General features: G+C 46.8%; 1 protein-coding gene across 5 annotated transcripts in view; it reads right to left on the reverse strand.

The window, feature by feature from the left end:
• Positions 1-27,565, reverse strand: part of MST1R (macrophage stimulating 1 receptor) — an 88,546-nt gene that overhangs the window by 11,903 nt on the left and 49,078 nt on the right. For all 5 annotated transcript variants that reach the window (XM_073645198.1, XM_073645196.1, XM_073645197.1 and 2 more), the window contains 9 exons: positions 26,057-26,971; positions 24,850-25,195; positions 24,560-24,736; positions 24,361-24,483; positions 24,124-24,294; positions 22,641-22,819; positions 22,424-22,562; positions 22,154-22,293; positions 21,722-21,889 (listed from right to left, as the gene is read on the reverse strand). In XM_073645198.1, the coding sequence (XP_073501299.1) occupies positions 21,722-21,889; positions 22,154-22,293; positions 22,424-22,562; positions 22,641-22,819; positions 24,124-24,294; positions 24,361-24,483; positions 24,560-24,736; positions 24,850-25,195; positions 26,057-26,892 (2,279 nt within the window). In that variant the 5' untranslated portion in view covers positions 26,893-26,971. The remainder of the gene's footprint in view (positions 1-21,721; positions 21,890-22,153; positions 22,294-22,423; positions 22,563-22,640; positions 22,820-24,123; positions 24,295-24,360; positions 24,484-24,559; positions 24,737-24,849; positions 25,196-26,056; positions 26,972-27,565) is intronic.

Raw genomic sequence — 27,565 nt, forward strand, 5'->3', positions numbered from 1 at the left:
TAATGTATGTACACAGTGACTGCACCAGCAGAATAGTGAGTGCAGCTCTGGAGTATAATACAGGATGTAACTCAGGATCAGTAATGTAATGTATATACACAGTGACGGCACCAGCAGAATAGTGAGTGCAGCTCTGGAGTATAATACAGGAGGTAACTCAGGATCAGTAATGTAATGTATGTACACAGTGACTGCACCAGCAGAATAGTGAGTGCAGCTCTGGAGTATAATACAGGAGGTAACTCAGGATCAGTAATGTAATGTATGTACACGATGACTGCACCAGCAGAATAGTGAGTGCAGCTCTGGAGTATAATACAGGATATAACTCAGGATCAGTAATGTAATGTATGTACACAGTGACTGCACCAGCAGAATAGTGAGTGCAGCTCTGGAGTATAATACAGGATGTAACTCAGGATCAGTAATGTAATGTATGTACACAGTGACTGCACCAGCAGAATAGTGAGTGCAGCTCTGGAGTATAATACAGGATGTAACTCAGGATCAGTAATGTATGTACACAGTGACTGCACGAGCAGAATAGTGAGTGCAGCTCTGGAGGATAATACAGGATGTAACTCAGGATTAGTAATGTAATGTATGTACACAGTGACTGCACCAGCAGAATAGTGAGTGCAGCTCTGGAGTATAATACAGGATGTAACTCAGGATCAGTAATGTAATGTATGTACACAGTGACTGCACCAGCAGAATAGTGAGTGCAGCTCTGGAGTATAATACAGGATGTAACTCAGGATCAGTAATGTAATGTATGTACACAGTGACTGCACCAGCAGAATAGTGAGTGCAGCTCTGGAGTATAATACAGGATGTAACTCAGGATCAGTAATGTAATGTATGTACACAGTGACTCCACCAGCAGAATAGTGAGTGCAGCTCTGGAGTATAATACAGGATGTAACTCAGGATCAGTAATGTAATGTATGTACACAGTGACTGCACCCGCAGAATAGTGAGTGCAGCTCTGGAGTATAATACAGGATGTAACTCTGGATCAGTAATGTATGTACACAGTGACTGAACCAGCAGAATAGTGAGTGCAGCTCTGGAGTATAATACAGGAGGTAACTCAGGATCAGTAATGTAATATATGTACACAGTGACTGCACCAGCAGAATAGTGAGTGCAGCTCTGGAGTATAATACAGGATGTAACTCAGGATAAGTAATGTAATGTATGTACACAGTGACTGCACCAGCAGAATAGTGAGTGCAGCTCTGGAGTATAATACAGGATGTAACTCAGGATCAGTAATGTAATGTATGTACACAGTGACTGCACCAGCAGAATAGTGAGTGCAGCTCTGGAGTATAATACAGGATGTAACTCAGGATCAGTAATGTAATGTATGTACACAGTGACTGCACCAGCAGAATAGTGAGTGCAGCTCTGGAGTATAATACAGGAGGTAACTCAGGATCAGTAATGTAATGTATGTACACAGTGACTGCACCAGCAGAATAGTGACTGCAGCTCTGGAGTATAATACAGGATGTAACTCAGGAATAGTAATGTATGTACAAAGTGACTGCACCAGCAGAATAGTGAGTGCAGCTCTGGAGTATAATACAGGAGGTAACTCAGGATCAGTAATGTAATGTATGTACACAGTGACTCCACCAGCAGAATAGTGAGTGCAGCTCTGGAGTATAATACAGGATGTAACTCAGGATCAGTAATGTAATGTATGTACACAGTGACTGCACCAGCAGAATAGTGAGTGCAGCTCTGGGGTATAATACAGGAGGTAACTCAGGATCAGTAATGTAATGTATGTACACAGTGACTGCACCAGCAGAATAGTGAGTGCAGCTCTGGAGTATAATACAGGATGTAACTCAGGATCAGTAATGTAATGTATGTACACAGTGACTGCACCAGCAGAATAGTGAGTGCAGCTCTGGAGTATAATACAGGATGTAACTCAGGATTAGTAATGTAATGTATGTACACAGTGACTGCACCAGCAGAATAGTGAGTGCAGCTCTGGAGTATAATACAGGATGTAACTCAGGATCAGTAATGTAATGTATGTACACAGTGACTGCACCAGCAGAATAGTGAGTGCAGCTCTGGAGTATAATACAGGATGTAACTCAGGATCAGAAATGTAATGTATGTACACAGTGACTGCACCAGCAGAATAGTGAGTGCAGCTCTGGAGTATAATACAGGATGTAACTCAGGATCAGTAATGTAATGTATGTACACAGTGACTCCACCAGCAGAATAGTGAGTGCAGCTCTGGGGTATAATACAGGAGGTAACTCAGGATCAGAAATGTAATGTATGTACACAGTGACTGCACCAGCAGAATAGTGAGTGCAGCTCTGGAGTATAATACAGGATGTAACTCAGGATCAGTAATGTAATGTATGTACACAGTGACTGCACCAGCAGAATAGTGAGTGCAGCTCTGGGGTATAATACAGGAGGTAACTCAGGATCAGTAATGTAATGTATGTACACAGTGACTGCACCAGCAGAATAGTGAGTGCAGCTCTGGAGTATAATACAGGATGTAACTCAGGATCAGTAATGTAATGTATGTACACAGTGACTGCACCAGCAGAATAGTGAGTGCAGCTCTGGAGTATAATACAGGAGGTAACTCAGGATCAGTAATGTAATGTATGTACACAGTGACTGCACCAGCAGAATAGTGAGTGCAGCTCTGGAGTATAATACAGGATGTAACTCAGGATCAGTAATGTAATGTATGTACACAGTGACTGCACCAGCAGGATAGGGAGTGCAGCTCTGGAGTATAATACAGGAGGTAACTTAGGATCAGTAATGTAATGTATGTACACAGTGACTCCACCAGCAGAATAGTGAGTGCAGCTCTGGAGTATAATACAGGATGTAACTCAGGATCAGTAATGTAATGTATGTACACAGTGACTGCACCAGCAGAATAGTGAGTGCAGCTCTGGGGTATAATACAGGAGGTAACTCAGGATCAGTAATGTAATGTATGTACACGATGACTGCACCAGCAGAATAGTGAGTGCAGCTCTGGAGTATAATACAGGATGTAACTCAGGATCAGTAATGTATGTACACAGTGACTGCACCAGCAGAATAGTGAGTGCAGCTCTGGAGTATAATACAGGATGTAACTCAGGATCAGTAATGTAATGTATGTACACAGTGACTGCACCAGCAGAATAGTGAGTGCAGCTCTGGGGTATAATACAGGATATAACTCAGGATCAGTAATGTAATGTATGTACACAGTGACTGCACCAGCAGAATAGTGAGTGCAGCTCTGGAGTATAATACAGGATGTAACTCAGGATCAGTAATGTAATGTGTGTACACAGTGGCTGCACCAGCAGAATAGTGAGTGCAGCTCTGGAGTATAATACAGGATGTATCTCAGGATCAGTAATGTAATGTATGTACACAGTGACTCCACCAGCAGAATAGTGAGTGCAGCTCTGGGGTATAATACAGGATGTAACTCAGGATCAGTAATGTAATGTATGTACACAGTGACTCCACCAGCAGAATAGTGAGTGCAGCTCTGGAGTATAATACAGGAGGTAACTCAGGATCAGTAATGTAATGTATGTACACAGTGACTCCACCAGCAGAATAGTGAGTGCAGCTCTGTAGTATAATACAGGATGTAACTCAGGATCAGTAATGTAATGAATGTACACAGTGACTGCACCAGCAGAATAGTGAGTGCAGCTCTGGAGTATAATACAGGATGTAACTCAGGATCAGTAATGTAATGTATGTACACAGTGACTGCACCAGCAGAATAGTGAGTGCAGCTCTGGAGTATAATACAGGATGTAACTCAGGATTAGTAATGTAATGTATGTACACAGTGACTGCACCAGCAGAATAGTGAGTGCAGCTCTGGAGTATAATACAGGATGTAACTCAGGATCAGTAATGTAATGTATGTACACAGTGACTGCACCAGCAGAATAGTGAGTGCAGCTCTGGAGTATAATACAGGATGTAACTCAGGATCAGTAATGTAATGTATGTACACAGTGACTGCACCAGCAGAATAGTGAGTGCAGCTCTGGAGTATAATACAGGATGTAACTCAGGATCAGTAATGTAATGTATGTACACAGTGACTCCACCAGCAGAATAGTGAGTGCAGCTCTGGAGTATAATACAGGATGTAACTCAGGATCAGTAATGTAATGTATGTACACAGTGACTGCACCAGCAGAATAGTGAGTGCAGCTCTGGTGTATAATACAGGAGGTAACTCAGGATCAGTAATGTAATGTATGTACACAGTGACTGCACCAGCAGAATAGTGAGTGCAGCTCTGGAGTATAATACAGGATGTAACTCAGGATCAGTAATGTAATGTATGTACACAGTGACTGCACCAGCAGAATAGTGAGTGCAGCTCTGGAGTATAATACAGGATGTAACTCAGGATTAGTAATGTAATGTATGTACACAGTGACTGCACCAGCAGAATAGTGAGTGCAGCTCTGGAGTATAATACAGGATGTAACTCAGGATCAGTAATGTAATGTATGTACACAGTGACTGCACCAGCAGAATAGTGAGTGCAGCTCTGGAGTATAATACAGGATGTAACTCAGGATCAGTAATGTAATGTATGTACACAGTGACTGCACCAGCAGAATAGTGAGTGCAGCTCTGGGGTATAATACAGGAGGTAACTCAGGATCAGTAATGTAATGTATGTACACAGTGACTGCACCAGCAGAATAGTGAGTGCAGCTCTGGAGTATAATACAGGATGTAACTCAGGATCAGTAATGTAATGTATGTACACAGTGACTGCACCAGCAGAATAGTGAGTGCAGCTCTGGAGTATAATACAGGAGGTAACTCAGGATCAGTAATGTAATGTATGTACACAGTGACTCCACCAGCAGAATAGTGAGTGCAGCTCTGGAGTATAATACAGCAGGTAACTCAGGATCAGTAATGTAATGTATGTACACAGTGACTGCACCAGCAGAATAGTGAGTGCAGCTCTGGAGTATAATACAGGAGGTAACTCAGGATCAGTAATGTAATGTATGTACACGATGACTGCACCAGCAGAATAGTGAGTGCAGCTCTGGAGTATAATACAGGATGTAACTCAGGATCAGTAATGTAATGTATGTACACAGTGACTGCACCAGCAGAATAGTGAGTGCAGCTCTGGGGTATAATACAGGAGGTAACTCAGGATCAGTAATGTAATGTATGTACACGATGACTGCACCAGCAGAATAGTGAGTGCAGCTCTGGAGTATAATACAGGATGTAACTCAGGATCAGTAATGTATGTACACAGTGACTGCACCAGCAGAATAGTGAGTGCAGCTCTGGAGTATAATACAGGATGTAACTCAGGATCAGTAATGTAATGTATGTACACAGTGACTGCACCAGCAGAATAGTGAGTGCAGCTCTGGGGTATAATACAGGATATAACTCAGGATCAGTAATGTAATGTATGTACACAGTGACTGCACCAGCAGAATAGTGAATGCAGCTCTGGGGTATAATACAGGATGTAACTCAGGATCAGTAATGTAATGTATGTACACAGTGACTCGACCAGCAGAATAGTGAGTGCAGCTCTGGAGTATAATACAGGAGGTAACTCAGGATCAGTAATGTAATGTATGTACACAGTGACTGCACCACTAGAATAGTGAGTGCAGCTCTGGAGTATAATACAGGAGGTAACTCAGGATCAGTAATGTAATGTATGTACACAGTGACTACACCAGCAGAATAGTAAGTGCAGCTCTGGAGTATAATACAGGAGGTAACTCAGGATCAGTAATGTAATGTATGTACACAGTGACTCGACCAGCAGAATAGTGAGTGCAGCTCTGGAGTATAATACAGGAGGTAACTCAGGATCAGTAATGTAATGTATGTACACAGTGACTGCACCACTAGAATAGTGAGTGCAGCTCTGGAGTATAATACAGGAGGTAACTCAGGATCAGTAATGTAATGTATGTACACAGTGACTGCACCAGCAGAATAGTGAGTGCAGCTCTGGAGTATAATACAGGATGTAACTCAGGATCAGTAATGTAATGTATGTACACAGTGACTGCACCAGCAGAATAGTGAGTGCAGCTCTGGGGTATAATACAGGATGTAACTCAGGATCAGTAATGTAATGTATGTACACAGTGACTGCACCAGCAGAATAGTGAGTGCAGCTCTGGAGTATAATACAGGAGGTAACTCAGGATCAGTAATGTAATGTATGTACACGGTGACTGCACCAGCAGAATAATGAGTGCAGCTCTGGGGTATAATACAGGATGTAACTCAGGATCAGTAATGTAATGTATGTACACAGTGACTGCACCAGCAGAATAGTGAGTGCAGCTCTAGAGTATAATACAGGAGGTAACTCAGGATCAGTAATGTAATGTATGTACACAGTGACTGCACCAGCAGAATAGTGAGTGCAGCTCTGGAGTATAATACAGGATGTAACTCAGGATCAGTAATGTAATGTATGTACACAGTGACTGCACCAGCAGCATAGTGAGTGCAGCTCTGGAGTATAATACAGGATGTAACTCAGGATCAGTAATGTAATGTATGTACACAGTGACTCCACCAGCAGAATAGTGAGTGCAGCTCTGGAGTATAATACAGCAGGTAACTCAGGATCAGTAATGTAATGTATGTACACAGTGACTGCACCAGCAGAATAGTGAGTGCAGCTCTGGAGTATAATACAGGAGGTAAATCAGGATCAGTAACGTAATGTATGTACACGATGACTGCACCAGCAGAATAGTGAGTGCAGCTCTGGAGTATAATACAGGATGTAACTCAGGATCAGTAATGTAATGTATGTACACAGTGACTGCACCAGCAGAATAGTGAGTGCAGCTCTGGGGTATAATACAGGAGGTAACTCAGGATCAGTAATGTAATGTATGTACACGATGACTGCACCAGCAGAATAGTGAGTGAAGCTCTGGAGTATAATACAGGATGTAACTCAGGATCAGTAATGTAATGTATGTACACAGTGACTGCACCAGCAGAATAGTGAGTGCAGCTCTGGAGTATAATACAGGATGTAACTCAGGATCAGTAATGTATGTACACAGTGACTGCACCAGCAGAATAGTGAGTGCAGCTCTGGAGTATAATACAGGATGTAACTCAGGATCAGTAATGTAATGTATGTACACAGTGACTGCACCAGCAGAATAGTGAGTGCAGCTCTGGAGTATAATACAGGATATAACTCAGGATCAGTAATGTAATGTATGTACACAGTGACTGCACCAGCAGTATAGTGAGTGCAGCTCTGGGGTATAATACAGGATGTAACTCAGGATCAGTAATGTAATGTATGTACACAGTGACTCCACCAGCAGAATAGTGAGTGCAGCTCTGGAGTATAATACAGGAGGTAACTCAGGATCAGTAATGTAATGTATGTACACAGTGACTGCACCAGCAGAATAGTGAGTGCAGCTCTGGAGTATAATACAGGAGGTAACTCAGGATCAGTAATGTAATGTAATGTATGTACACAGTGACTGCACCAGCAGAATAGTGAGTGCAGCTCTGGAGTATAATACAGGAGGTAACTCAGGATCAGTAATGTAATGTATGTACACGGTGACTGCACCAGCAGAATAATGAGTGCAGCTCTGGGGTATAATACAGGATGTAACTCAGGATCAGTAATGTAATGTATGTACACAGTGACTGCACCAGCAGAATAGTGAGTGCAGCTCTAGAGTATAATACAGGAGGTAACTCAGGATCAGTAATGTAATGTATGTACACAGTGACTGCACCAGCAGAATAGTGAGTGCAGCTCTGGAGTATAATACAGGATGTAACTCAGGATCAGTAATGTAATGTATGTACACAGTGACTGCACCAGCAGAATAGTGAGTGCAGCTCTGGAGTATATTACAGGATGTAACTCAGGATCAGTAATGTAATGTATGTACACAGTGACTGCACCAGCAGAATAGTGAGTGCAGCTCTGGAGTATAATACAGGATGTAACTCAGGATCAGTAATGTAATGTATGTACACAGTGACTGCACCATCAGAATAGTGAGTGCAGCTCTGGGGTATAATACAGGATATAACTCAGGATCAGTAATGTAATGTATGTGCACAGTGACTGCACCAGCAGAATAGTGAGTGCAGCTCTGGAGTATAATACAGGATGTAACTCAGGATCAGTATTGTAATGTATGTACACAGTGACTGCACCAGCAGAATAGTGAGTGCAGCTCTGGGGTATAATACAGGAGGTAACTCAGGATCAGTAATGTAATTTATGTACACAGTGACTGCACCAGCAGAATAGTGAGTGCAGCTCTGGAGTATAATACAGGATGTAACTCAGGATCAGTAATGTAATGTATGTACACAGTGACTGCACCAGCAGAATAGTGAGTGCAGCTCTGGAGTATAATACAGGAGGTAACTCAGGATCAGTAATGTAATGTATGTACACAGTGACTCCACCAGCAGAATAGTGAGTGCAGCTCTGGAGTATAATACAGCAGGTAACTCAGGATCAGTAATGTAATGTATGTACACAGTGACTGCACCAGCAGAATAGTGAGTGCAGCTCTGTAGTATAATACAGGACGTAACTCAGGATCAGTAATGTAATGTATGTACACGATGACTGCACCAGCAGAATAGTGAGTGCAGCTCTGGAGTATAATACAGGATATAACTCAGGATCAGTAATGTAATGTATGTACACAGTGACTGCACCAGCAGAATAGTGAGTGCAGCTCTGGGGTATAATACAGGAGGTAACTCAGGATCAGTAGTGTAATGTATGTACACAGTGACTGCACCAGCAGAATAGTGAGTGCAGCTCTGGAGTATAATACAGGATGTAACTCAGGATCAGTAATGTAATGTATGTACACAGTGACTGCACCAGCAGAATAGTGAGTGCAGCTCTGGAGTATAATACAGGATATAACTCAGGATCAGTAATGTAATGTATGTACACAGTGACTGCACGAGCAGAATAGTGAGTGCAGCTCTGGGGTATAATACAGGAGGTAACTCAGGATCAGTAGTGTAATGTATGTACACAGTGACTGCACCAGCAGAATAGTGAGTGCAGCTCTGGAGTATAATACAGGAGGTAACTCAGGATCAGTAATGTAATGTATGTACACAGTGACTGCACCAGCAGAATAGTGAGTGCAGCTCTGGAGTATAATACAGGATGTAACTCAGGATCAGTAATGTAATGTATGTACACAGTGACTGCACCAGCAGAATAGTGAGTGCAGCTCTGGAGTATAATACAGGAGGTAACTCAGGATCAGTAATGTAATGTATATACACAGTGACTGCAGCAGCAGAATAGTGAGTGCAGCTCTGGGGTATAATACAGGAGGTAACTCAGGATCAGTAATGTGATGTATGTACACAGTGACTGCACCAGCAGAATAGTGAGTGCAGTTCTGGAGTATAATACAGGATGTAACTCAGGATCAGTAATGTAATGTATGCACACGATGACTGCACCAGCAGAATAGTGAGTGCAGCTCTGGAGTATAATACAGGAGGTAACTCAGGATCAGTAATGTAATGTATGTACACAGTGACTGCACCAGCAGAATAGTGAGTGCAGCTCTGGAGTATAATACAGGAGGTAACTCCGGATCAGTAATGTAATGTATGTACACGATGACTGCACCAGCAGAATAGTGAGTGCAGCTCTGGAGTATAATACAGGATGTAACTCAGGATCAGTAATGTAATGTATGTACACAGTGACTGCACCAGCAGAATAGTGAGTGCAGCTCTGGAGTATAATACAGGATGTAACTCAGGATCAGTAATGTAATGTATGCACACAGTGACTGCACCAGCAGAATAGTGAGTGCAGCTCTGGGGTATAATACAGGAGGTAACTCAGGATCAGTAATGTAATGTATGTACACGATGACTGCACCAGCAGAATAGTGAGTGCAGCTCTGGAGTATAATACAGGATGTAACTCAGGATCAGTAATGTAATGTATGTACACAGTGACTGCACCAGCAGAATAGTGAGTGCAGCTCTGGAGTATAATACAGGAGGTAAATCAGGATCAGTAATGTAATGTATGTACACAGTGACTGCACCAGGAGAATAGTGAGTGCAGCTCTGGGGTATAATACAGGATGTAACTCAGGATCAGTAATGTAATGTATGTACACAGTGACGGCACCAGCAGAATAGTGAGTGCAGCTCTGGAGTATAATACAGGATGTAACTCAGGATCAGTAATGTAATGTATGTACACAGTGACGGCACCAGCAGAATAGTGAGTGTAGCTCTGGGGTATAATACAGGAGGTAACTCAGGATCAGTAATGTGATGTATGTACACAGTGACTGCACCAGCAGAATAGTGAGAACAGCTCTGGAGTATAATACAGGATGTAACTCAGGATCAGTAATGTAATGTATGTACACGATGACTGCACCAGCAGAATAGTGAGTGCAGCTCTGGAGTATAATACAGGAGGTAACTCAGGATCAGTAATGTAATGTATGTACACAGTGACTGCACCAGCAGAATAGTGAGTGCAGCTCTGGAGTATAATACAGGATGTAACTCAGGATCAGTAATGTAATGTATGTACACAGTGACTGCACCAGCAGAATAGTGAGTGCAGCTCTGGAGTATAATACAGGATGTAACTCAGGATCAGTAATGTAATGTATGTACACAGTGACTGCACCAGCAGAATAGTGAGTGCAGCTATAGAGTATAATACAGGAGGTAACTCAGGATCAGTAATGTAATGTATGTACACAGTGACTGCACCAGCAGAATAGTGACTGCAGCTCTGGAGTATAATACAGGAGGTAACTCAGGATCAGTAATGTAATGTATGTACACAGTGACTGCACCAGCAGAATAGTGAGTGCAGCTCTGGACTATAATACAGGATGTAACTCAGGATCAGTAATGTAATGTATGTATACAGTGACTGCACCAGCAGATTAGTGAGTGCAGCTCTGGGGTATAATACTGGAGGTAACTCAGGATCAGTAATGTAATGTATGTACACAGTGACTGCACCAGCAGAATAGTGCGTGCAGCTCTGGAGGATAATACAGGATGTAACTCAGGATCAGTAATGTAATGTATGTACACAGTGACTGCACAAGCAGAATAGTGAGTGCAGCTCTGGAGGATAATACAGGATGTAACTCAGGAGCAGTAATGTAATATATGTACACAGTGACTGCACCAGCAGAATAGTGAGTGCAGCTCTGGGGTATAATACTGGAGGTAACTCAGGATCAGTAATGTAATGTATGTACACAGTGACTGCACCAGCAGAATAGTGAGTGCAGCTCTGGAGTATAATACAGGAGGTAACTCAGGATCAGTAATGTAATGTATGTACACAGTGACTGCACCAGCAGAATAGTGAGTGCAGCTCTGGAGTATAATACAGGATGTAACTCAGGATCAGTAATGTAATGTATGCACACAGTGACTGCACCAGCAGAATAGTGAGTGCAGCTCTCGGGTATAATACAGGAGGTAACTCAGGATCAGTAATGTAATGTATGTACACGATGACTGCACCAGCAGAATAGTGAGTGCAGCTCTGGAGTATAATACAGGATGTACCTCAGGATCAGTAATGTAATGTATGTACACAGTGACTGCACCAGCAGAATAGTGAGTGCAGCTCTGGAGTATAATACAGGAGGTAACTCAGGATCAGTAATGTAATGTATATACACAGTGACGGCACCAGCAGAATAGTGAGTGCAGCTCTGGAGTATAATACAGGAGGTAACTCAGGATCAGTAATGTGATGTTTGTACACAGTGACTGCACCAGCAGAATAGTGAGTGCAGCTCTGGAGTATAATACAGGATGTAACTCAGGATCAGTAATGTAATGTATGTACACGATGACTGCACCAGCAGAATAGTGAGTGCAGCTCTGGAGTATAATACAGGAGGTAACTCAGGATCAGTAATGTAATGTATGTTCACAGTGACTGCACCAGCAGAATAGTGAGAACAGCTCTGGAGTATAATACAGGATGTAACTCAGGATCAGTAATGTAATGTATGTACACAGTGACTGCACCAGCAGAATAGTGAGTGCAGCTCTGGAGTATAATACAGGAGGTAACTCAGGATCAGTAATGTAATGTATGTACACAGCGACTGCACCAGCAGAATAGTGACTGCAGCTCTGGAGTATAATACAGGATGTAACTCAGGATCAGTAATGTAATGTATGTATACAGTGACTGCACCAGCAGATTAGTGAGTGCAGCTCTGGGGTATAATACTGGAGGTAACTCAGGATCAGTAATGTAATGTATGTACACAGTGAATGCACCAGTAGAATAGTGAGTGCAGCTCTGGAGGATAATACAGGATGTAACTCAGGATCAGTAATGTAATGTATGTACACAGTGACTGCACAAGCAGAATAGTGAGTGCAGCTCTGGAGGATAATACAGGATGTAACTCAGGAGCAGTAATGTAATGTATGTACACAGTGACTGCACCAGCAGAATAGTGACTGCAGCTCTGGAGTATAATACAGGAGGTAACTCAGGATCAGTAATGTAATGTATGTACACAGTGACTGCACCAGCAGAATAGTGAGTGCAGCTCTGGACTATAATACAGGATGTAACTCAGGATCAGTAATGTAATGTATGTATACAGTGACTGCACCAGCAGATTAGTGAGTGCAGCTCTGGGGTATAATACTGGAGGTAACTCAGGATCAGTAATGTAATGTATGTACACAGTGACTGCACCAGCAGAATAGTGCGTGCAGCTCTGGAGGATAATACAGGATGTAACTCAGGATCAGTAATGTAATGTATGTACACAGTGACTGCACAAGCAGAATAGTGAGTGCAGCTCTGGAGGATAATACAGGATGTAACTCAGGAGCAGTAATGTAATATATGTACACAGTGACTGCACCAGCAGAATAGTGAGTGCAGCTCTGGGGTATAATACTGGAGGTAACTCAGGATCAGTAATGTAATGTATGTACACAGTGACTGCACCAGCAGAATAGTGAGTGCAGCTCTGGAGTATAATACAGGAGGTAACTCAGGATCAGTAATGTAATGTATGTACACAGTGACTGCACCAGCAGAATAGTGAGTGCAGCTCTGGAGTATAATACAGGATGTAACTCAGGATCAGTAATGTAATGTATGTACACAGTGACTGCACCAGCAGAATAGTGAGTGCAGCTCTGGAGTATAATACAGGAGGTAACTCAGGATCAGTAATGTAATGTATATACACAGTGACTGCAGCAGCAGAATAGTGAGTGCAGCTCTGGGGTATAATACAGGAGGTAACTCAGGATCAGTAATGTGATGTATGTACACAGTGACTGCACCAGCAGAATAGTGAGTGCAGCTCTGGAGTATAATACAGGATGTAACTCAGGATCAGTAATGTAATGTATGTACACGATGACTGCACCAGCAGAATAGTGAGTGCAGCTCTGGAGTATAATACAGGAGGTAACTCAGGATCAGTAATGTAATGTATGTACACAGCGACTGCACCAGCAGAATAGTGACTGCAGCTCTGGAGTATAATACAGGAGGTAACTCAGGATCAGTAATGTAATGTATGTACACAGTGACTGCACCAGCAGAATAGTGAGTGCAGCTCTGGACTATAATACAGGATGTAACTTAGGATCAGTAATGTAATGTATGTATACAGTGACTGCACCAGCAGAATAGTGAGTGCAGCTCTGGGGTATAATACTGGAGGTAACTCAGGATCAGTAATGTAATGTATGTACACAGTGACTGCACCAGCAGAATAGTGAGTGCAGCTCTGGAGTATAATACAGGATGTAACTCGGGGTCAGTAATATAATGTATGTACACAGTGACTGCACCAGCAGAATAGTGAGTGCAGCTCTGGAGGATAATACAGGATGTAACTCAGGATCAGTAATGTAATGTATGTACACAGTGACTGCACAAGCAGAATAGTGAGTGCAGCTCTGGAGGATAATACAGGATGTAACTCAGGAGCAGTAATGTAATATATGTACACAGTGACTGCACCAGCAGAATAGTGAGTGCAGCTCTGGGGTATAATACTGGAGGTAACTCAGGATCAGTAATGTAATGTATGTACACAGTGACTGCACCAGCAGAATAGTGAGTGCAGCTCTGGAGTATAATACAAGATGTAACTCAGGATCAGTAATGTAATGTATGTACACAGTGACTGCACCAGCAGAATAGTGAGCGCAGCTCTGGGGTATAATACAGGATGTAACTCAGGATCAGTAATGTAATGTATGTACACAGTGACTGCACCAGCAGAATAGTGAGTGCAGCTCTGGAGTATAATACAGGATGTAACTTAGGATCAGTAATGTAATGTATGTACACAGTGACTGCACCAGCAGAATAGTGAGTGCAGCTCTGGAGTATAATACAGGAGGTAACTCAGGATCAGTAATGTAATGTATATACACAGTGACTGCAGCAGCAGAATAGTGAGTGCAGCTCTGGGGTATAATACAGGAGGTAACTCAGGATCAGTAATGTGATGTATGTACACAGTGACTGCACCAGCAGAATAGTGAGTGCAGTTCTGGAGTATAATACAGGATGTAACTCAGGATCAGTAATGTAATGTATGCACACGATGACTGCACCAGCAGAATAGTGAGTGCAGCTCTGGAGTATAATACAGGAGGTAACTCAGGATCAGTAATGTAATGTATGTACACAGTGACTGCACCAGCAGAATAGTGAGTGCAGCTCTGGAGTATAATACAGGAGGTAACTCCGGATCAGTAATGTAATGTATGTACACGATGACTGCACCAGCAGAATAGTGAGTGCAGCTCTGGAGTATAATACAGGATGTAACTCAGGATCAGTAATGTAATGTATGTACACAGTGACTGCACCAGCAGAATAGTGAGTGCAGCTCTGGAGTATAATACAGGATGTAACTCAGGATCAGTAATGTAATGTATGCACACAGTGACTGCACCAGCAGAATAGTGAGTGCAGCTCTGGGGTATAATACAGGAGGTAACTCAGGATCAGTAATGTAATGTATGTACACGATGACTGCACCAGCAGAATAGTGAGTGCAGCTCTGGAGTATAATACAGGATGTAACTCAGGATCAGTAATGTAATGTATGTACACAGTGACTGCACCAGCAGAATAGTGAGTGCAGCTCTGGAGTATAATACAGGAGGTAAATCAGGATCAGTAATGTAATGTATGTACACAGTGACTGCACCAGGAGAATAGTGAGTGCAGCTCTGGGGTATAATACAGGATGTAACTCAGGATCAGTAATGTAATGTATGTACACAGTGACGGCACCAGCAGAATAGTGAGTGCAGCTCTGGAGTATAATACAGGATGTAACTCAGGATCAGTAATGTAATGTATGTACACAGTGACGGCACCAGCAGAATAGTGAGTGTAGCTCTGGGGTATAATACAGGAGGTAACTCAGGATCAGTAATGTGATGTATGTACACAGTGACTGCACCAGCAGAATAGTGAGAACAGCTCTGGAGTATAATACAGGATGTAACTCAGGATCAGTAATGTAATGTATGTACACGATGACTGCACCAGCAGAATAGTGAGTGCAGCTCTGGAGTATAATACAGGAGGTAACTCAGGATCAGTAATGTAATGTATGTACACAGTGACTGCACCAGCAGAATAGTGAGTGCAGCTCTGGAGTATAATACAGGATGTAACTCAGGATCAGTAATGTAATGTATGTACACAGTGACTGCACCAGCAGAATAGTGAGTGCAGCTCTGGAGTATAATACAGGATGTAACTCAGGATCAGTAATGTAATGTATGTACACAGTGACTGCACCAGCAGAATAGTGAGTGCAGCTATAGAGTATAATACAGGAGGTAACTCAGGATCAGTAATGTAATGTATGTACACAGTGACTGCACCAGCAGAATAGTGACTGCAGCTCTGGAGTATAATACAGGAGGTAACTCAGGATCAGTAATGTAATGTATGTACACAGTGACTGCACCAGCAGAATAGTGAGTGCAGCTCTGGACTATAATACAGGATGTAACTCAGGATCAGTAATGTAATGTATGTATACAGTGACTGCACCAGCAGATTAGTGAGTGCAGCTCTGGGGTATAATACTGGAGGTAACTCAGGATCAGTAATGTAATGTATGTACACAGTGACTGCACCAGCAGAATAGTGCGTGCAGCTCTGGAGGATAATACAGGATGTAACTCAGGATCAGTAATGTAATGTATGTACACAGTGACTGCACAAGCAGAATAGTGAGTGCAGCTCTGGAGGATAATACAGGATGTAACTCAGGAGCAGTAATGTAATATATGTACACAGTGACTGCACCAGCAGAATAGTGAGTGCAGCTCTGGGGTATAATACTGGAGGTAACTCAGGATCAGTAATGTAATGTATGTACACAGTGACTGCACCAGCAGAATAGTGAGTGCAGCTCTGGAGTATAATACAGGAGGTAACTCAGGATCAGTAATGTAATGTATGTACACAGTGACTGCACCAGCAGAATAGTGAGTGCAGCTCTGGAGTATAATACAGGATGTAACTCAGGATCAGTAATGTAATGTATGCACACAGTGACTGCACCAGCAGAATAGTGAGTGCAGCTCTCGGGTATAATACAGGAGGTAACTCAGGATCAGTAATGTAATGTATGTACACGATGACTGCACCAGCAGAATAGTGAGTGCAGCTCTGGAGTATAATACAGGATGTACCTCAGGATCAGTAATGTAATGTATGTACACAGTGACTGCACCAGCAGAATAGTGAGTGCAGCTCTGGAGTATAATACAGGAGGTAACTCAGGATCAGTAATGTAATGTATATACACAGTGACGGCACCAGCAGAATAGTGAGTGCAGCTCTGGAGTATAATACAGGAGGTAACTCAGGATCAGTAATGTGATGTTTGTACACAGTGACTGCACCAGCAGAATAGTGAGTGCAGCTCTGGAGTATAATACAGGATGTAACTCAGGATCAGTAATGTAATGTATGTACACGATGACTGCACCAGCAGAATAGTGAGTGCAGCTCTGGAGTATAATACAGGAGGTAACTCAGGATCAGTAATGTAATGTATGTTCACAGTGACTGCACCAGCAGAATAGTGAGAACAGCTCTGGAGTATAATACAGGATGTAACTCAGGATCAGTAATGTAATGTATGTACACAGTGACTGCACCAGCAGAATAGTGAGTGCAGCTCTGGAGTATAATACAGGAGGTAACTCAGGATCAGTAATGTAATGTATGTACACAGCGACTGCACCAGCAGAATAGTGACTGCAGCTCTGGAGTATAATACAGGATGTAACTCAGGATCAGTAATGTAATGTATGTATACAGTGACTGCACCAGCAGATTAGTGAGTGCAGCTCTGGGGTATAATACTGGAGGTAACTCAGGATCAGTAATGTAATGTATGTACACAGTGAATGCACCAGTAGAATAGTGAGTGCAGCTCTGGAGGATAATACAGGATGTAACTCAGGATCAGTAATGTAATGTATGTACACAGTGACTGCACAAGCAGAATAGTGAGTGCAGCTCTGGAGGATAATACAGGATGTAACTCAGGAGCAGTAATGTAATGTATGTACACAGTGACTGCACCAGCAGAATAGTGACTGCAGCTCTGGAGTATAATACAGGAGGTAACTCAGGATCAGTAATGTAATGTATGTACACAGTGACTGCACCAGCAGAATAGTGAGTGCAGCTCTGGACTATAATACAGGATGTAACTCAGGATCAGTAATGTAATGTATGTATACAGTGACTGCACCAGCAGATTAGTGAGTGCAGCTCTGGGGTATAATACTGGAGGTAACTCAGGATCAGTAATGTAATGTATGTACACAGTGACTGCACCAGCAGAATAGTGCGTGCAGCTCTGGAGGATAATACAGGATGTAACTCAGGATCAGTAATGTAATGTATGTACACAGTGACTGCACAAGCAGAATAGTGAGTGCAGCTCTGGAGGATAATACAGGATGTAACTCAGGAGCAGTAATGTAATATATGTACACAGTGACTGCACCAGCAGAATAGTGAGTGCAGCTCTGGGGTATAATACTGGAGGTAACTCAGGATCAGTAATGTAATGTATGTACACAGTGACTGCACCAGCAGAATAGTGAGTGCAGCTCTGGAGTATAATACAGGAGGTAACTCAGGATCAGTAATGTAATGTATGTACACAGTGACTGCACCAGCAGAATAGTGAGTGCAGCTCTGGAGTATAATACAGGATGTAACTCAGGATCAGTAATGTAATGTATGCACACAGTGACTGCACCAGCAGAATAGTGAGTGCAGCTCTCGGGTATAATACAGGAGGTAACTCAGGATCAGTAATGTAATGTATGTACACGATGACTGCACCAGCAGAATAGTGAGTGCAGCTCTGGAGTATAATACAGGATGTAACTCAGGATCAGTAATGTAATGTATGTACACAGTGACTGCACCAGCAGAATAGTGAGTGCAGCTCTGGAGTATAATACAGGAGGTAACTCAGGATCAGTAATGTAATGTATATACACAGTGACGGCACCAGCAGAATAGTGAGTGCAGCTCTGGAGTATAATACAGGAGGTAACTCAGGATCAGTAATGTGATGTTTGTACACAGTGACTGCACCAGCAGAATAGTGAGTGCAGCTCTGGAGTATAATACAGGATGTAACTCAGGATCAGTAATGTAATGTATGTACACGATGACTGCACCAGCAGAATAGTGAGTGCAGCTCTGGAGTATAATACAGGAGGTAACTCAGGATCAGTAATGTAATGTATGTTCACAGTGACTGCACCAGCAGAATAGTGAGAACAGCTCTGGAGTATAATACAGGATGTAACTCAGGATCAGTAATGTAATGTATGTACACAGTGACTGCACCAGCAGAATAGTGAGTGCAGCTCTGGAGTATAATACAGGAGGTAACTCAGGATCAGTAATGTAATGTATGTACACAGCGACTGCACCAGCAGAATAGTGACTGCAGCTCTGGAGTATAATACAGGATGTAACTCAGGATCAGTAATGTAATGTATGTATACAGTGACTGCACCAGCAGATTAGTGAGTGCAGCTCTGGGGTATAATACTGGAGGTAACTCAGGATCAGTAATGTAATGTATGTACACAGTGAATGCACCAGTAGAATAGTGAGTGCAGCTCTGGAGGATAATACAGGATGTAACTCAGGATCAGTAATGTAATGTATGTACACAGTGACTGCACAAGCAGAATAGTGAGTGCAGCTCTGGAGGATAATACAGGATGTAACTCAGGAGCAGTAATGTAATGTATGTACACAGTGACTGCACCAGCAGAATAGTGACTGCAGCTCTGGAGTATAATACAGGAGGTAACTCAGGATCAGTAATGTAATGTATGTACACAGTGACTGCACCAGCAGAATAGTGAGTGCAGCTCTGGACTATAATACAGGATGTAACTCAGGATCAGTAATGTAATGTATGTATACAGTGACTGCACCAGCAGATTAGTGAGTGCAGCTCTGGGGTATAATACTGGAGGTAACTCAGGATCAGTAATGTAATGTATGTACACAGTGACTGCACCAGCAGAATAGTGCGTGCAGCTCTGGAGGATAATACAGGATGTAACTCAGGATCAGTAATGTAATGTATGTACACAGTGACTGCACAAGCAGAATAGTGAGTGCAGCTCTGGAGGATAATACAGGATGTAACTCAGGAGCAGTAATGTAATATATGTACACAGTGACTGCACCAGCAGAATAGTGAGTGCAGCTCTGGGGTATAATACTGGAGGTAACTCAGGATCAGTAATGTAATGTATGTACACAGTGACTGCACCAGCAGAATAGTGAGTGCAGCTCTGGAGTATAATACAGGAGGTAACTCAGGATCAGTAATGTAATGTATGTACACAGTGACTGCACCAGCAGAATAGTGAGTGCAGCTCTGGAGTATAATACAGGATGTAACTCAGGATCAGTAATGTAATGTATGCACACAGTGACTGCACCAGCAGAATAGTGAGTGCAGCTCTCGGGTATAATACAGGAGGTAACTCAGGATCAGTAATGTAATGTATGTACACGATGACTGCACCAGCAGAATAGTGAGTGCAGCTCTGGAGTATAATACAGGATGTAACTCAGGATCAGTAATGTAATGTATGTACACAGTGACTGCACCAGCAGAATAGTGAGTGCAGCTCTGGAGTATAATACAGGAGGTAACTCAGGATCAGTAATGTAATGTATATACACAGTGACGGCACCAGCAGAATAGTGAGTGCAGCTCTGGAGTATAATACAGGAGGTAACTCAGGATCAGTAATGTGATGTTTGTACACAGTGACTGCACCAGCAGAATAGTGAGTGCAGCTCTGGAGTATAATACAGGATGTAACTCAGGATCAGTAATGTAATGTATGTACACGATGACTGCACCAGCAGAATAGTGAGTGCAGCTCTGGAGTATAATACAGGAGGTAACTCAGGATCAGTAATGTAATGTATGTACACAGCGACTGCACCAGCAGAATAGTGACTGCAGCTCTGGAGTATAATACAGGAGGTAACTCAGGATCAGTAATGTAATGTATGTACACAGTGACTGCACCAGCAGAATAGTGAGTGCAGCTCTGGACTATAATACAGGATGTAACTTAGGATCAGTAATGTAATGTATGTATACAGTGACTGCACCAGCAGAATAGTGAGTGCAGCTCTGGGGTATAATACTGGAGGTAACTCAGGATCAGTAATGTAATGTATGTACACAGTGACTGCACCAGCAGAATAGTGAGTGCAGCTCTGGAGTATAATACAGGATGTAACTCGGGGTCAGTAATATAATGTATGTACACAGTGACTGCACCAGCAGAATAGTGAGTGCAGCTCTGGAGGATAATACAGGATGTAACTCAGGATCAGTAATGTAATGTATGTACACAGTGACTGCACAAGCAGAATAGTGAGTGCAGCTCTGGAGGATAATACAGGATGTAACTCAGGAGCAGTAATGTAATATATGTACACAGTGACTGCACCAGCAGAATAGTGAGTGCAGCTCTGGGGTATAATACTGGAGGTAACTCAGGATCAGTAATGTAATGTATGTACACAGTGACTGCACCAGCAGAATAGTGAGTGCAGCTCTGGAGTATAATACAAGATGTAACTCAGGATCAGTAATGTAATGTATGTACACAGTGACTGCACCAGCAGAATAGTGAGCGCAGCTCTGGGGTATAATACAGGATGTAACTCAGGATCAGTAATGTAATGTATGTACACAGTGACTGCACCAGCAGAATAGTGAGTGCAGCTCTGGAGTATAATACAGGATGTAACTTAGGATCAGTAATGTAATGTATGTACACAGTGACTGCACCAGCAGAATAGTGAGTGCAGCTCTGGAGGATAATACAGGATGCAACTCAGGATCAGTAATGTAATGTATGTACACAGTGACTGAGCCAGCAGAATAGTGAGTGCAGCTCTGGAGTATAATACAGGAGGTAACTCAGGGTCAGCAATGTAATGTATGTACACAGTGACTGCACCAGCAGAATAGTGAGCGCAGCTCCGGAGTAAATATAATTCATGTCTCACCGTGCCAGACTGCAGTTGGGTTGGATGCTACTGATTACGGGGTTTGGTTTGTAGGTGAAGGGTTGGGGGTGAGGGGTCTCAGCATCATTCAACCATAAGGTGATGTTCTTGAGTCCCAGGGAGGAGAGTGATGGGGAGATGCAGCAGATGTCACCGTCTGGACACGACCTGGAGAGCAGATAGAGAAGGTGAATTTGTACGAAAAAGGAGAAAATGTTTGAACAAGGAAAACCGTCCCCTCCCTTGTTAGCGCTCCCCTCGGTCTCAGGACCGTGTTCACATGATGGCGTCCGGCATCAGGATAAAACATCCAATTTATTTTAAGTGCATAAAAATCCAAAGTGCTCGAAGAAGGAGACGCCGGCCATCTCTACAGATGGTGCGACATCTGTGGCAGCCGGGGCAGAGACCCCTGGAGCTGCTGGCACTCACTGGTTGTATGTGGGGCAGTCCTGGTCTCCCACATTCACGCGCTGCCTGTCCCCCACCGTCAGGTTGTGACCCTTCAGAGTGACACGAGTTCCTCCAAGCAAAGGTCCGAATGACGGAGACACCGACATCAGCCGCGGCTCCTAGAGAAACATCGTCATAAAAAGCCGGAGGCCCCCCGAGCCCACAGACCCCCCCGAGCCCACAGACCCCCCGGGCAAGCAGACCCCCCATGCCCGCAGACCCCCCATGCCCACTGGGTAATGTCCTCACCACATAGATGAAGCCGCTGGCGGTGGCGCTGCCATACACGTAGTACGAAACGGCCCTGAGGCTCTCATTTATAGTAACGGTGACGTCAGCGGGAGAAGCGGCGTCCAGGGGTCCCGCGGGCTCTAACGTGCACACCAGGCTGTACAGACAAGAAGCGCAGTGAGACCCCGAGCCACAGAGTGCGGCCTCCACACCGAGCAGCGGCGCCCGGCCTCACCTTCTGCTGCTGCTCTGTTGCGCATCCACAGAGCAAGGCCGCTGCCCCACGACTACCCGGTGCGTCTGTGCTGTGATCGGTGCATTGGGCGGCCCCCCGTACACATTATGGGACTGGAAGTCTCTGCCGCAGATAGTGACAGTTGTCTGACCGTGCAGAGGAGCGACCCTCGGATAAAACTGCCGGGAAAAAAAGAGCATGATGAGCTGCGGTCACGTAATCAGCGCGGGGTCTCAGGACCCAGTCACGTGATCAGCGCGGGGGGCTCAGGACGCAGTCACGTGATCAGCGCGGGGGGCTCAGGACCCAGTCACGTAATCAGCGCGGGGGGCTCAGGACCCAGTCACGTGATCGGCGCGGGGGGGGCTCAGCACACAGTCACGTGATCGGCGCGGGGGGCTCAGCACGCAGTCACGTGATCGGCGCGGGGGGCTCAGCACGCAGTCACGTGATCGGCGCGGGGGGCTCAGCACGCAGTCACGTGATCGGCGCAGGGGGCTCAGGACCCAGTCACGTAATCAGCGCAGGGGGCTCAGGACCCAGTCACGTAATCAGCGCGGGGGGCTCAGGACCCAGTCACGTAATCAGCGCGGGGGGCTCAGGACCCAGTCACGTGATCAGCGCGGGGGGCTCAGCACGCAGTCACGTGATCGGCGCGGGGGGCTCAGCACACAGTCACGTGATCGGCGCGGGGGGCTCAGGACCCAGTCACGTAATCAGCGCGGGGGGCTCAGGACCCAGTCACGTAATCAGCGCGGGGGGCTCAGGACCCAGTCACGTAATCAGCGCGGGGGGCTCAGGACCCAGTCACGTGATCAGCGCGGGGGGCTCAGGACCCAGTCACGTGATCGGCGCGGGGGGGGCTCAGCACACAGTCACGTGATCGGCGCGGGGGGCTCAGCACGCAGTCACGTGATCGGCGCGGGGGGCTCAGCACGCAGTCACGTGATCGGCGCGGGGGGCTCAGGACCCAGTCACGTAATCGGCGCAGGGGGCTCAGGACCCAGTCACGTGATCGGCGCGGGGGGGGCTCAGCACACAGTCACGTGATCGGCGCGGGGGGCTCAGCACGCAGTCACGTGATCAGCACGGGGGGCTGCTCAGGACGCAGTCACGTGATCGGCGCGGGGGGCTGCTCAGGACGCAGTCACGTGATCGGCGCGGGGGGCTGCTCAGGACGCAGTCACGTGATCAGCGCGGGGGGCTCAGGACCCAGTCACGTGAACAGCGAGGGGGGCTCAGGACGCAGTCACGTGATCAGTGCGGGGGGGGGCTCAGTACGCAGTCACGTGATCAGCGCGGGGGTCACATAATCGGCCTTGTTTGTCCTTGGTTACCACATGATTTCTCCTAGATACAAGTGTCTGACAGGTGAACTGTTCCCATAGCAACCAGAGCGTGGTGCCAGGAAAAACACCCGACAACCAGCCTGTGTACCATGTGTGAGAGGCTGTCGGCCCGCCCTGGACACCCCGCTTCTTACGTCAGTGATGATTGGGGGGCAGGTGTCCTGGGTCCATCCTCCCGGACAATCCTCCCTTCTAGAGCAGCCATTGTTACACCATCCGCAGCCCATGAAGCGCGGGGCGCGCAGGCAGCGGCCGCAGCTGTGGAGGTGGCGGCAGCCGGGACCCGAGACATTGACCTGGGTGACCTGCGGAGAGACAGACAATGAGACTCCCCCCACGAGACTCTGGGTTCTGGGGTCATCTCCACCCACCTGGTTCCCCGTGGTGAAGAAAAGATGGCCGCCGACGCGGACAACGTCACGTGACACAGGATGAGCGCTGCTCAGGGAGAAGTTGGACAGGAACAGCGGGTTGCTGTTCCGCTGCAGGACGACCTGTGGAGGGAGAGGGGAGACATGAGCGACAGGCGGACGTCGTGACGACCCCTTGGACTGATGGCGATGCCCAGACCTGCAGTATGCGGCCGTCCCCGGTGCCCAGGTGACCGACGGTGAGGTGGTCCTGAGTGGTGACATACAAGGCGGTCAGCAGGATCCCGCTCAGACGTCCATTAAACAGATCCACGCGGTTCATGGGCGGAGTCACTAGCGTCGGGACCCCCCAACAGCTGAGGTCCGTGTCCGAGGACTGAGCCAAAACAAAACCACAAGATGTAAGAACATTGACACCCAACATATCCAACAATCCACCACCCAGAGGTTGTCAGAGCCCCATTACTGCACTCCTCCCGCCGTCCTTACATTCTGGGGGCAGTAGTGGTCGTCCTGGTAGTAGCGGAGGCCTCGGGAAGGTCTCTCTGTGTTACCGACGCTGCAGCACTTCTTCATCCCCTCCATGATGGACTGGTCTATTAACTTCAGGGGGAAAGCGCACACCGCCGACATCTTCACGGGTTTCTCGCTGTTTGGTTCGCTTTGCGCAAATGCAGCAAACAGCACGAGGTCCCCAAGGTCCAAGTTCAGCTCGGCTGCCAAGTCGTTCCCCACCCCCACAACATGCGCTGCCTGCAGGATATTGAAGCTCCTGGGCTCGGACCTGCGGCGCCGCTTCTCCTCCACGCGGCAATCCAGGACCAGCTCCCGGTAACTGCAAGGATACGAGAAAGGTGGGGCACGATCAGCAGAGAGCCACTGTCAGCAGGGTGTGACAGGGCAGCAGTCGGCGCTGAGAGCGGTGGGCACAGGGCAGCAGTCGGCGCTGAGAGCGGTGGGCACAGGGCAGCAGTCGGCGCTGAGAGCGGTGGGCACAGGGCAGCAGTCGGCGCTGAGAGCGGTGGGCACAGGGCAGCAGTCGGCGCTGTGAGCGGTGGGCACAGGGTAGCAGTCGGCGCTGAGAGCGGTGGGCACAGGGCAGCAGTCGGCGCTGCAAGAGGTGGGCACAGGGCAGCAGTCGGCGCTGCAAGCGGTGGGCACAGGGCAGCAGTCGGCGCTGTGAGCGGTGGGCACAGGGCAGCAGTCGGCACTGCGAGCGGTGGGCACAGGGCAGCAGTCGGCGCTTCGAGCGGTGAGCACAGTGCATCAGTCGGCGCTGAGAGCGGTGGGCACAGGGCAGCAGTCGGCGCTGAGAGCGGTGGGCACAGGGCAGCAGTCGGCGCTGAGAGCGGTGGGCACAGGGCAGCAGTCGGCGCTGAGAGCGGTGGGCACAGGGCAGCAGTCGGCGCTGTGAGCGGTGGGCACAGGGCAGCAGTCGGCGCTGAGAGCGGTGGGCACAGGGCAGCAGTCGGCGCTGCAAGAGGTGGGCACAGGGCAGCAGTCGGCGCTGCAAGCGGTGGGCACAGGGCAGCAGTCGGCGCTGTGAGCGGTGGGCACAGGGCAGCAGTCGGCGCTGAGAGCGGTGGGCACAGGGCAGCAGTCAGCGCTGCAAGAGGTGGGCACAGGGCAGCAGTCGGCGCTTCGAATAGTGGGCACAGGGCAATTTTGTTGCCTCCTTTTCCGCCACAGTTCTTACCTTCTCATGTTCGAATCCTCGGTGTCGAGGCGAATCAGCCGGCTCTGATAGGATCGGGCCTGAAGACTTTCCGGCTGCACGGTTAAGAAGTACACGTGTTCTGCGGTGCTGAAGGTGTGGACGTAGCGGATGGGGTAAACGTCTAGGAACGGCGGGATGACCGTCAATGACTGGAAGTTACCAAAAAAACCATCTTCTGATGAGAGGAAACGGCGAATGGACACGGATGTTGTGCCGTAATTCAGCATCACTTCAGAATCCACGGAAGACGCCACGTAGAAGTAGATGGTGCCCCTGCCCTGTACCAGAGCGACAGTGGTGCCTCGGGGGCTGGCGATACAGTCCGGGCACGACACCGCGGTGTTATCCTGCGGCCGGAAGAGGCAGGAAGAACTATAGATTTCAGAGTCATTAAACCGATGTAAGTAGCAGAGGCCACGTAACGAGGAGCCACAGTGGAACAGGAAGTTCTCCTCTGGATCCACCAGTAGGACGATGCTGTCCGTGTCCTCACCACGGCCAGGGTGGGCACTGCCCATCTCACACCCGGTACACAGGCTGCACCCAGAGAAATCTGTGGGGCCGGTGATGAGCTCCTGTAAAGGGTGAAGGTCGGAGCTGCGGACCACGTGCAAGCGGTTGGAAGTGGTGAGGAACAGTAGAGCGTCCGGCTCTTCTTTGGCGGCCATGTTCTGGATGAGGCCCGGAATGGTGAAATGCGGCAGGTCGTAGTGGATGTTGGGGTTCAGAGACTGGAAGGACCCGGCTGGACATTGCCACGTGGAGGCTGAGGAGGCCCAGATAACAAGGAGGATCCAGCAACGTGTCCACATCATGAAGGTCTAAAGGAGACGATACACGGAGGGCCACGTTCAGAGGGAAAAGGACGGCCACCGAGTGGCCATTGTGGAGAAACTGTGAAGAGAGACAGAAATCATCACTGTAAGAGGAAGGGCCCGACCGTCCAGTCATCACCGTAAGAGGAGGGGCCCGACAGTCCCGTCATCACCGTAAGAGGAGGGGCCCGACAGTCCCGTCATCACCGTAAGAGGAGGGGCCCGACCGTCCCGTCATCACCGTAAGAGGAGGGGCCCGACAGTCCCGTCATCACCGTAAGAGGAGGGGCCCGACAGTCCCGTCATCACCGTAAGAGGAGGGGCCCGACCGTCCCGTCATCACCGTAAGAGGAAGGGCCCGACCGTCCCGTCATCACCGTAAGAGGAGGAGCCCGACCGTCCCGTCATCACCGTAAGAGGAGGGGCCCGACCGTCCCGTCATCACCGTAAGAGGAGGGGCCCGACCGTCCCGTCATCACCGTAAGAGGAAGGGCCCGACTGTCCCGTCATCACCGTAAGAGGAGGGGCCTGACCGTCCCGTCATCACCTTAAGAGGCGGGGCCCGACTGTCCCGTCATCACAGTAAGAGGCGGGACCCGACCGTCCTGTCATCACCGCAAGAGGCGGGGCCCGACCGTCCCATCATCACCGCAAGAGGCGGGGCCCGACAGTC

This window comes from Phyllobates terribilis, unplaced genomic scaffold, assembly GCF_046119375.1.
Source record: "Phyllobates terribilis strain yellow unplaced genomic scaffold, ASM4611937v1 Scaffold_8__6_contigs__length_399053987, whole genome shotgun sequence".
NCBI classification, from domain to species: Eukaryota; Metazoa; Chordata; class Amphibia; order Anura; family Dendrobatidae; genus Phyllobates; species Phyllobates terribilis.